This window comes from Eleginops maclovinus, chromosome 9 (genome assembly GCF_036324505.1).
Source record: "Eleginops maclovinus isolate JMC-PN-2008 ecotype Puerto Natales chromosome 9, JC_Emac_rtc_rv5, whole genome shotgun sequence".
NCBI classification, from domain to species: domain Eukaryota; kingdom Metazoa; phylum Chordata; class Actinopteri; order Perciformes; family Eleginopidae; genus Eleginops; species Eleginops maclovinus.
Window position 1 is genome coordinate 1,895,901 of NC_086357.1, and position 12,756 is coordinate 1,908,656.

At 41.5% G+C, this 12,756-nt stretch overlaps 1 protein-coding gene across 1 annotated transcript; it reads right to left on the bottom strand.

The window, feature by feature from the left end:
* Window positions 1–443: 443 nt before the first annotated feature.
* scly (selenocysteine lyase) lies at window positions 444–12,649 on the bottom strand. The gene is made up of 13 exons (XM_063891795.1): window positions 12,558–12,649; window positions 7,348–7,449; window positions 7,088–7,197; window positions 6,839–6,939; window positions 6,553–6,730; window positions 5,979–6,106; window positions 5,077–5,232; window positions 4,884–4,990; window positions 4,745–4,781; window positions 4,298–4,381; window positions 4,086–4,185; window positions 3,866–3,941; window positions 444–954 (listed from the first exon to the last, which is right to left on the bottom strand). The coding sequence occupies exons 2-13, from the start codon at window positions 7,437–7,439 to the stop codon at window positions 801–803; spliced, it is 1,323 nt and encodes a 440-aa protein (XP_063747865.1). The 5' UTR covers window positions 7,440–7,449; window positions 12,558–12,649; the 3' UTR covers window positions 444–800.
* Between the last annotated feature and the right edge of the window lie 107 nt (window positions 12,650–12,756).

Below are 12,756 nucleotides of genomic sequence, written 5' to 3' on the forward strand. Positions count from 1 at the left end.
CAGCTCTGTGGCTCCCACCAGCTTACCATCTCAAACTCGCTCATGCTCATTCAAAAACAAATACTCATGGCCTCTTTTCCAAGCCAGGAAAGTGACACCTGAGCTGGCAGCCAGCTGGCCAGCATGGCTGTTTGGGAGAGGAGGGGGGGTCAGTACAAGTAAGATAGAAAGGTAATGAAAGACGGGTAGAGGCGCGTAACTCGCAGCCTCCCACTCTCCTTTGTGTGGCAGTGACCATATGCTGGCACACGCTCCAATGCTTCACTGGAGATGGGGGAGCTGAGGCGGCACGGAAACTTAAGTAATGGGAGAAGTAAGAGCCAAGGCATGGTGCATTACAACCACTGTTATTATTTACTACTATTATAAATAATCATCTCAATGGGGATGATTAAACAAATAACACATTTGCTAAATGATTGTCTACAGATCATATTTTACAGTTGATTGAATTTGTTTATTTCTCTCATTAAACTCATACATGTTGCCCACACTCTAATCAGCTGATTAGCTCCTCACATGACATGATGGAAGCGGAGAACAGTCATCTCTCTATAACATCATCCCTCAGGTTCCCCTTCATTATTTATATTAAATATTTCATCCATTTTACATGATCAGGTAATGTAATGACAGACACACACACACACACACACACACACACACACACACACACACACACACACACACACACACACACACACACACACACACACACACACACACACACACACACACACACACACACACACACACACACACACACACACAATGTTATTATTTGACCCACAAGGAGGTCATCAGAGCATGTCTTCCAGCAGCTGGACCGTCTCACTCAGGTCCTCCACCACTGCATCCACATCCGCCTTGGTGGTCCCCCTCCCCACGCTCAGCCTCAGGGCGTTCGCTGCCCTCTCTGAGGGGACGCCGCAGCTCAGGAGGATATGGGAAGGCCTGTGCAAGAGGTTTATAATGACCAGGTGTGGAGAGTAACAGATCACATGCAATGGGGATACATAATTAGAATGCAAAAATCATTTTTGCATGTAACTGTATTCCCTTACAGTTACATGCAAAAATGATTTAATCAGATTACTGTTACATTTCTAAATTACTAACAGAATTACAATGTTAAAATACATCTTAAAATAAACATTATATATTATAGGTAGACTTACTGCCTGCATTTTATTTTGGGTTTTCATGTGGTACCTTCATTCTTTGTTATATATATATATTTATATCCACATGTAAGCTGTGGCGTTTAAACAATGCTCAATTGGTACTAAGGGACCAAACGTATGCCAGGAAAATATCCCCCAACAGTTACACCACCGCCCCCAGCCTGAACCGTTGATACAGGGCAGGATGGATCCATGCTCTCATGTCGTTTGCGCCAAATTCTGACGCTGCAGTCTGAATGTTGCAGCAGAAATCGAGACTCATCAGACCAGGCAACATTTTTCTAATCTGCTATTGTCTCAATTAGGTGAGCCTGTACAAATGGTAGTCTCAGTTTCCTGTTCCTAGCTGACAGGATGGGCTCCAGGTGTGGTCTCTTGATGCTTGGCCCCTCTGCTTCAGGGTTCCACGTGTTGTGGCTCAGAGAGGGTCGAACCAATACCTTGGTTGTAACGAGTCGTTATTTGAGTTAATGTTGCCTTTCTATCATCTTGAACCAGTCTGCCCGCTCTCATCTGACCTCTGGCATCAACAAGGCATTTCCCCCAGTGAACTGGACCCTTCTCTGTAGACCCTAGAGATGGTCGTGAAAATCACAGTAGATCACACCGACACCAGCCTGTCTGGCACCAACACCCATGCCATGTTCAAAGTCACTTAAATCACCTTTCTCCCCGTTCTGATGCTCAGTTTGAACTTCAACAGGTCCTCTTGACCATGTCTACATGCCTAAATGCATAGTCATGGTATGCAGGATATTTTCTTGGCATACTTTGGGCCCCTTACTTGCTATACCTTTATTTTTGTGTATTTTGTAATTTTGTGATTCCTGAATATAATTTTTTTTAGTATCTAGGGTGTAACATGAAGCTGTCTTTAGCTCTTTCTGCTGTAACAATGCAAATTTCCCCTCTGTGGGACTATTAAAGGTATTCTGATTCCTTAGTACCAATTGATCATTGTTTAAAGGCCCCAGCTTACCCGAGTATAGTTGCTGAAATGTCCATCCCTTTATGACCACAGTGTACTCATCTTCTGATGGCTCCTTCCAGCAGGATAACGCGCCATGTCACAAAGCTCAAATCATCTCCAACTGGTTTCTTGAACATGTGAATGAGTTCACTGTACTCAAATGGCCCCCACAGTCACCAGATCAGAACCCTTTAGAGCAGTGCTTCTCAACTGGTGGGTCGCGACCCAAAAGTAGGTCGCGGGACCCATTTTGAGTAGGTCGCAGATATGCAAGTGAAAAACTAAATCATGGAAAAAAGTCAAACTTTTATTTTGAAGGCCATTTTTATTTTGAAGGCCGGAATTTCTAATGCTGCGCGTACAGTAGCTATTAGACTGGAAATGTCAGAGAACAGAAACGGTTTTGAATGATCATCTTCTGAATAAAACATCTTTGCTGATGCTTTTCGAGTCTTGTGGCCAATCAGACTACGGCATGTTGGTGCAAATCCCCAAGGCGAATAACTTCGCAGTAGAACTACTCTTTAAACATCCATGTGATTTACCTTTTTTTTATATAATAACGAAAGGAATGTGTAGGCTGTCTTTCATTTTTGCCCACAGAACAATGGGGGCTATCTACCCTTATCCACAACTTAAAGTAATTCACACAGCCGCTCTCCTGAGGAGCAGCAGCTTCAGCTGTCAGAACAAAAGATAAGTGGCATTAAATATTATTAAATATGTTGGGTAATAATTGATGTATTTATTTTCTTCTCAGAGTACCAGAATGCATAGTTTACATGTTTTTTTCCCCAAAATTCTCAGGGGTTGGCTTTTCAACATTTCACATTTTTCAGGTGTGGTGAGTTTCCAGGATTGGCTCCAAGTCTGTCTTTTAATTTAATACAAAAAATATGTGCCTTTTTTGTTTTATACAGTTCAATTCTGATTGTAGGAAACATGATCACCATCACCAGTTTAAACTTTTTTTAAAGCATACTTTAGTTCTGGGGTTAGGGATATTATCTGCCTTGCATGGCATAATGTATATATATATATATATATTACTGCAGTGGCTCAAAACTTGGGTCGTTATTGATTGACGAAGGAAAAAGTGGGTCCTGAGGCTTGACCAGTTGAGAACCACTGCTTTAAAGCACCTTTGGGATGTGGTGGAACGACAGATTGGCATCATGGATGTGCAGCCAACAGATCTGCAGCGACTTTGTGATGCTATCAGGTCAATATGGACCAGCATAGAGAAATGTGTCCAGCACCTTGTTGAGTTTATCACAATAAGAATTAAGGCAGTTCTGGAGGCAAAAGGGGGTCCAACCCAGTACTAGCAAGGTGTACATAATAAAGTGGCCGGTGAGTGTATATATACAGTATATATATATATATATATATACTGTATATATACAGTATATATATATATATATATATATATATATATATATATACAGTATATATATTGAATGCAGTTGGTGGAAACCTGATTTATTAACTAAATAACTGTGTTTGCTTTTATTCATGTGTTACACTACAACAGCATTTGTAAACTGTTCTGTAATTTAGGTTACGGGAAGTAATCAGGTATCATTATTTTGATAACACCCAGATTAGGAAACAGATTACATTTTTAAAGTAACCCTCCCAACCCTGGTAATGATGATCAATGTGATTTCTTTACAAAAGCAGGACAGGTAAAGGAGGGGACACTATTTACCTGTTTCCACTGTCTGAGTGGCAGGCGGCCCCCACGCTGGCCAGCAGCCTCCTGCAGTTGGACAATACCCTCCAGCCTGAACCAAAGAGATGAATCATTTAAAGCCTCTGTAGTTCACTAACAGCCCGCGCAGGTCGTGACCTCCCTCTCACTCGCAGGGTTAGAGGACACTGTTGTGAACTGTCAGGCAAACCAGACATAGGACGGAGAGAGACATTACCTTGTAGTGTTGGGCCCAGGATGGACACGTTACATGTGTTGGGGAGGACTTCAGACCCCGGGAAGTGGCTGTTGAAGTGGATTTTGTCTTTGAAGATGGCCTGAATAGAAAAGAATGTTGACGGTAGTTTTTTATTAAAAAAATGCAACATTTGCCTGCATATACCACAGCCTCAATAAGAATATGAACATTTGAACTAGAATCAAACTGACCTTCAGACGTTCTTCCAAGTAGAGTTTGGTGGTTAGCATATGACTCTGATAATCCGACAGATGACAGGTCACCATATCTGCTGCCTGACAGACACATGATAAATCAGGAACCATAAATGATGCTTATGACAAGTCTGGTGTCTCACTAAAGGAATGCTACCAATAATAGTAATAGTCTTGTTTTAACTCTTTTAAATAGAATAATAACAGCAACTTGAATTAGGCGTACATGAGGTTTTAATTATGACATCACAGAGCAGGAAAATGGCAGAGAAGAAGTGTGTCAAGAGTTTAGAGCAGACCCTAATGCAAAACGCAAAAATCCTATTATCTGTTGAACTGCTTTTAAAAATCATTATTATCCTCGCTCAAATGTGCAACATTGAATTAGGAAAATGAATATCACATATTGCAGACATTTCAAAGTCTTATCAGAGGAGAACTTACCTTTCCAAGACCAGCAATCATTGGGGTATTCTCTGTGCTGTAATATTCAGAGAGAGGAAACACACTCTGATTCTGGCTGTTGTTTTATGCATATTTGGTAGTTTATTGACTTTTGATGTAAGACCAAATTGTATGTTACCCTGGTCGGAAGTTCCTCTCCTGTCCTCCTCCAAACAGCATGGGATACACAGGTGTTCTCGTCCCAGGGCCATTCACATACAGCGCACCGATCCGAGGGGCATAGAACTACATATTTTAAAAAACCTTTCAATCAAATGTTTTCCTCCTGCCTTTCTGACAAACAATATAATTTCATATAACAGATTCCTGACCTTGTGTCCCACTATTGTGAGGTAATCCACTCCCAGTTCACAGGCTTGGACTGGGATTTTGCCCAGAGCCTGAGCAGCGTCAGTGTGCAGCAGGATCCGCAGCCGCTCACGCTGCCTGTTGAGATGCTTTACTCTCCGGCAGATCTCTGGGAGTGGCTGAAGAAATGAAGATGTCAGCATACAGGTCATTAGACTGTACCGAGAGCTCTTCCTTTTCACATCTGAACTTTATCTAAATCGTATTCAAAAATGTCCCAGTCTGGGATTAATAAAGTAATTCTTCTTTATCAATACATGATACATGGAGGCGCTAAGCTGCAACTCTCTGCTTCATCAGCACAAATGGCTCCTTTTTAAATGTCCAGATTGTTTATTCAACTTTTTGTTATGATGATAAAAGTAAAATGTCTTTGTTATCAGTTCGACAGTACTCAATGGCGGAAATACAGAAGCACTGTGACGCAAGTGAGAGAAGATAAATTCTTATGGTTCTGGTTACAAGTCCAATTTCATTTTGGTGAATAAGAGAACTATGTAACACTACTCTCATTTCTATGTTTTTAGAAGAAATGTATGTTACATATGGTTGCCACGTTCTTCTGTACTGTGCCACCACAACGATAATCCTGTATCCAACTCATTTTCTTTTCCTATGGACGCCCCTTCAAGTAAATAGTAATACATATCACAAACATTGGAAACATTTTTTTACCATTTCAATTGTTTTACAGATTTAAAAAAACATGTAAGGACTTTAGTAAGACCATGCTGGCAAAACACTTTCCCCACCTTTTCAAAAGTCATAAACACAGACCACTAAGATGTTCTTACTCACTTCTGTGACAAAGAGATAGAAGAGAGCATGAAAGAGGCATACGGTTGGTAGGCCTGTATCTCCTCACCATGATGACTCCGGTCTCATTGTTGGCCAGCATGATTGAGATGAGACAAGTGTTGGAGCGCACCGCAGCCATGATATCCTCCACCTCCACACGGGCAGTCACCTTAGACACAGGCACATATGTCACATCTGTGACAGAAACACTGTTACCCAAACATGGAGAATGCACATGCAAGGAATCTACATGAGGTTAGCTTTTCAAATAAATCCAGTTAATCCAGAGTCCAGTTTATTGCTACGTTTACACATGGAAGGAATTTGCTGTGGTGTATAAGTGGTACAAACATAAACAACATTAGAAATGAAGTTGTAACAAAAGGTAAAAAATATAATGAATATAAAAGAAAATACTTTTTTAAAAAAACAATTAAACAATAAAAAAAAAGAATAAAGACAAGTATTGAGGGCAAATTCAAATAAACAAAAGAAACACACAAATAATAAATGTAAAGCAATGAATAAATGAGGATAAAAGCCAGATCCCTTAAAAACTAAAAAGGTAAGATAAAGATAAGATTTTCATGTTAATCCACATTTGGGATTTCTTATGAATCAGACTTTACGAGTTCTCTTACCCGCCTTGCCCTCTTCCTGTAGGTGCTCAGCGACTAGTTTGACCGAGTCATGTTCCACATTTGAGGTGATGATGTGAGGGAGGCCGCTGCTTCCATTCTGCTGCCCCCCCCCTTCCTCTGCAGCCCTGCAGCTCCTCCTGAAGTGCTCTACAGCAGTGTGGAGCACCAGGTTGTTGGCCTGAAAGAACATTTTATTGTTATGAACCACCATTGCATGCACAATACTACTGTTTAGCACAAAATATGTTCCAGCTGCACACTTACAAAAAATAAGGGTGGAGATTACCTCTGTTCCCCCTGATGTGAAAATGATGTCTTCGGCTTTCCCTCCAACCAGTCTTGCCACATTCTCTCTGGACTGATTAATTATCGCCTTGGCTTTAGCACCTACAAGTCAAATTAGTTTATTTTAGAAGTACTGTTTTATGGTTTGCATGCTTAAGATAGATCTGAAAAGGCAAGGGAAAATGTAATTTTACACATACCTGCAGTTCCATTAACTTCATGGTATTATTGTATACAATGATCTCTTTACCTGCTATATAACTGCTGCTTGGGTTTCCCCAGGCATCCTGCAGGGCTTCAGAAATGGCCTGGATCACTTCTGGTTCCAGTGGTGTTGTTGCATTGTAGTCCATGTAGATCCTACATCCCATCAGTACATTCATTGGAGAGAATATTATTCAACCCAGCTGTGTTAAGTGTATATGCTACTCATTAACATACACCAGGAACATACAAATCTTTTTTTTGAGTGAATCACTGAATGTGATCAATCCAAAACAATCTTCCTACCTGTCCAGATTCATTTCCGAATAATGCTGAAAGGTGTGGTCAGTGAAGGCGGGACCCTTCACCGAGCCGAGGTCATCAGATTGTTTGGCCATAATAACAGTCCTAAGGAAACATAAAACATTCAGAAGGTCGAGTCAGCTTATTATTTGTCCCGGGTGGGCAATTTGTGATTCCGCAGATTAAAAAACATAATATATAACAGTGTCCATCACAACTCCACATGGGCTATACATAATAAAATGAAAATGGAGTAATGTCAACGTCACCTAGGGTCATCACAATTACGTTATACATCCCCTTCCATAGAATATAACTAATCTGTATAATTCAGAACATTAGCATCAAATGCCCACAGCATACAGTGAAAATGGAGATAGGGTTGAAGCAGGATGTCTGCGTAACATTATTAGTCAATTTCCAGAATAACACTACATTTACATTTCAACCCTATATTACTATCTGAAGCAAAACCTCCTCTTTTAAACTTCACATATTCCAAGTAAAAGGGTTGTCATTACTTGGACAATACTGAGTGTGATGTGTTCTGAAAGCTGGACAGTAAGAGAAGTATTCCTCCCAGAATAGTGACTACGCAGGTGTTCTCGTCCCAGGACCATTCACATACAATAGTGGGACACTGTACCACTGCGCCACAGCCACCTACGTTATCAACTGAAACCTGTTCTTCACTCCCACCCATAAACAGGGCACATGAAAGAAAGGGATAACACCTTATTAAGTGCCTTCCAGACTGCCTCTGCATGAGAGGAAAGGTACTGGACTGGAGGAGATGTAATGCAGTGCCACATTGGCTGCACTGCCATGGGTGGGTTCAGGGAGGGGCCGGTACCCAAACACTGAGCCCATGTGGCCCCCCTCAAAAGAGAGAAAAAGAGTCTATGATAAGACTATATGTGAGTGTTGAACCATCTTTAGAGCCAAAGTTCTGGGAATCTGTTGTTGTTTTTGTGGCTATGGCTAACTAAAGCATTCTCCTTCCTCCCAGGTTCACTGTGCCCCTCATTAAATACAGACGTCGACGAAATTGTTGGTACCTTTCCGTTAAAGAAAGAAAAACCCACAATGGTCACTGACATAACTTGAAACTGACAAAAGTAATAATAAATAAAAATGTATTGAAAAATAACGAATGAAAATCAGACATTGCTTTTGAATTGTGGTTCAACAGAATCATTCTAAAAAACAAAATAATGAAACTGGCCTGGACAAAAATGATGGTACCCATAGAAAAGACTGAAAATAATTTGACCACAGGGTCATGTTAAACTAAGGTGTGTCCTGTAATTAGCATCACAGGTGTCTTCAGACTTGTAATCAGTCAGTCTGCCTATTTAAAGGGTGAACAGTACTGTGCTGTTTAGTATCATGGTGTGTACCACACTGAACATGGAGCACAGAAAGCTAAGGAGAGAGTTGTCTCAGGATATTAGAAAGAAAATTATAGACAAGCATTTTAAAGGTAAAGGCTATAAGACCATTTCCAAGCAGCTTGATGCTCCTGTGACAACAGTTGCACATATTATTCAGAAGTTTAAGGTCCATGGGACTGTAGCCAACCTCCCTGGACGTGGCTGCAAGAGGAAAATGGATGACAAATTAAAGAAATACGAATGGTAACCAAAGAACCCCGAACAACTTCCAGAGGTGAGAGGTGAACTCCAAAGTCAAGGTACGTCAGTGTCAGATCGCACCATCCGCCGCTGTTTGAGCCAAAGTGGACTTAATGGAAGACAATTGAGCAGGACACCACTGTTGAAAACAAATCATAAAAAACGCGAGACTGGAATTTGCCACAATGCATGTTGACAAGCCACAAAGCTTCTGGGAGAATGTCCTTTGGACAGATGAGACAAAACTGGAACTTTTTGGCAAGTCACCCAGCTCTATGTTTACAGACGCAAAAATGAAGCATTCAAAGAAAAGACCACTATACCTGCTGTGAAACATGGAGGGGGCTCTGTATTGTTCTGGGGCTGCTTTGCTGCATGTAGCACAGGGTGTGTTTAATCTGTGCAGGGTATCATGAAATCTCAAGACTATCAAGGAATTCTGGAGCGAAATGTGCTGCCCAGTGTCAGAAAGCTTGGTCTTAGTCGCAGGTCATGGGTCCTCCAACAGGATAATGACCCAAAACACACAGCTAAAAACATGCAGTCTGGAGAAGGCACCCTTCAAACCTGAGACAGCTGGAGCAGTTTGTGAACAAGGAGTGCAGATAGTTGCAGAATCTCATTGAGAGTTACAAAAATCGCTCAATTGCAGTGGTTGTGCAACAGAATATTAACTTAAGGTAAGGGTACCATCATTTTTGTCCTGGTCAGTTTCATTATTTTGTTTTTTTAAATGATTCTGTTGAACCACAATTCAAAAGCAATGTCTGATTTTCATTCGTTATTTTTCAATACATTTTTATTTATTATTACTTTTGTCAGTTTCAAGTTATGTTCACGTCGTCACAGGTCCATGGGCCCAATGACTCTTAATCCGTCCCTGGCCCCTGCATCCCCCAGAAAATTGGTCTAGACTCTAAACCAGGGGTGCCCAACCAGTCGATCGCGGTCTACCAGTCGATCGCGGGCTGAGTTCCAGTCGATCGCGAGAAAATGTGAGTAGTCTATCCTCCTACTGTTGTGTAAAATAGGCCTACATTAAAACTTCCAACTTAAAACATCTTAAATAGGCACAATGAACTGCTGATCGCCTGAAGCAGTGTGTAGATTTGTACAGCTGTAGTAAAGTAGATCAGGCATAATCAAAGAAAAAATCTCACGCGCTTCTTTCTATCTGTGCGTGCAGGGTATGGTTACTGGGTTCTAACTAAGGACTCGGAAGGGTGCGAGAAGCTTGACTAGAGCGAGTGGATACTACCATGGCGGCAGAAGCTAAAACATCTAAAACTTATCATTTTCATTCAGAGTGGGAGGAGGATTATTGTTTCGTGTATTCCAATGCCAAGTCCATCTGTCTTATCTGCAATGCAAATGTGGCTTTACCAAAGAAAGGGAATTTGGAGCGGCATTTCAAGACGGTCCACAAGAGCTACGATACAAACTTCCCAGCTAAATCACCACTGCGCGCCCGAAAAGTCAAGGAATTGAAAAGTCAGCTAGCAGCACAACAGTCCATTTTTACCAGGCCCAATACCACGAGTAAGGCTGCAACCATAGCTTCTTATCTTGTCTGTCGTGTTCTTGCAAAAGGAAAGAAATCTTTCAAGGATGGTGAGATTGTGAAAGAAGTGTTCATGGAAGCAGCAGATGCACTTTTTGCCGATTTTAAAAATCTGAAAGGAGATTGTGTCGGCTATTCAGGATGTGCAGGTATCAAGAAATTCTGTTACACGGCGATGCGAGGGAATGGCGGAGGATGTTGAACAGCAATTGAGGAATGATATTGACATGTGAGTGTTTTTCTCTGCAAGTCGATGAATCCACTGATGCTGTGGATGTGGCTCAGCTATGTGTGTTCATTAGAATGGTTTTCGACAATATGAGTGTAAAAGAAGAGCTGCTGATCATTTTGCCTTTGAAAGGGCACACAAGAGGCACAGATATTTTTCAGGTTTTTATGGAATTCGTTAGTAAGAGCAAGTTGCCTCTCTTCAATTAAAGAATTTCTGAAACGTTCAAACCATGCTGAGTATGCACAGCTAGAAGACAGTCAGTGGCTCTTGGATTCAGCCTTTCTTACTGATCTGACTGACAAGCTCAATCACTTGAATCTAGAGCTGCAGGGTAAGAACAAACACATCATCTACACGATCAGCTCCGTGAACACCTTTAACAACAAGCAGCTGCTATCAAGCAGGTTGCAACAGTGTGCTCTGCGGAACTTTCCACACATGGACACAGAACTTAAGCGTCAGGGCAAAGACTGTGCGGAGCTTGAGAGTGCACGTTATGATGATCAAGTGCAAAGCATCTTGTCAGAATTTGACAGGCGCTTTACTGACTTTGCATCCATTGAGCCTGTTGTCAGTTTTCCATTTGGGGAAAATATAGATGTGGATTGTATAATGCCCAAAGTGGCATCACTCTTCAACCTGGATAGCGGTGCTATTGAGAATGAGATCCTCACACTAAATAATGACATTGAGCTCAAATCAAGAGACCTGACACAAATGTCCAATTCTGGAATCTAATGCAGAAAGAGAAGTACCCCAACCTCAGACAAACTGACTTTGACTGCACTTTTTGGATCAACATATTTGTGTGAGTCTTTTCACATATGAAAATCATTAAGTCAAAATACAGATCCACCATGACTGATGACCACCTTGCGGCCTGCTTACGGCTGGCACTCAGCTCCTACTGTCCGGACTATGAGAGACTAGCTTCCTCCTCTCAGTGCCAGAAGTCCCACTAAGGTAGAGAACCACTTTTCCACCTTGAACTAGGCATTGTATTAATTGGGTTGTATGTTGTTGTGTTGTTACGGGCCAGTCCTAGGCCTACTTGTGCTTATTCTTTGCCCGACGTACTTTTACTTCAATAAATGTATTATTATTGTTAAAACTTGATCTTTGTGTCAGAACATTGTGTTATTATATAGGTGCACAATTAATTGTGGCTACGCTATGGCTTTCGATATGGCTTGGTAGATCTCGACACACTATCAACTTTAAAAGTAGATTTTGGTTCAAAAAAGGTTGGGCACCCCTGCTCTAAACCCACCAGTGCATGCTGGTATACTTTCTGATCCCGGTGTCTTTAAATATATATATTTTACCCCTGACCCTGAAATAGCTGGGGTCCTCCACTGTCAGGTACAGTGGTGTAGAGACTACATGGTTTGGTTTATATTTATGGCCGTCCCTTCACACCACACATAGTCCGGTCTCCTATCACATCGCTTCTGTCAGCAGCAGGCAGTTACTCAGCTGTGGTGTCGGGTAGCTTCCTGCTGCCAACTATGCTATGTTAGCTCAGAAAATGAGGAAACGTATGACTGCACAAGGACAACACCCGGTCCATCTCTGGCCATGTCTGCCAGACCGAGCTGATGTTCGAATAACTACGCTAAGTACTATAGCTAACATCTGTTAGCTTAAGCTATAGCTAGCTGATGCAGCTAATCACTCATCTTTGCTAGCACGGTTGCATTTAACTGATAGTCTGCTGTCAACATGACTCGTATATGTTCCCCTGCGTGTTACACATCAGGCTGAGCTCCTTGGCTGTGTGTCTAACCTTGAGAAAAGATGTGACGGTGTCCTGAACAGGTTTACTGCTGCTTATCTGTGCCAATCATTAGCTAGTTTAAGCCTCTTGGGATGAGGAGCGGGGTTGCCGGGTCTCTTAAAGGGAAAGCTGCAACAAAGAGGTCACAGAACGATGAAAATAATTTATCTTAAAATAATATATCCTTTTAACTTTTTCATGTTAAATG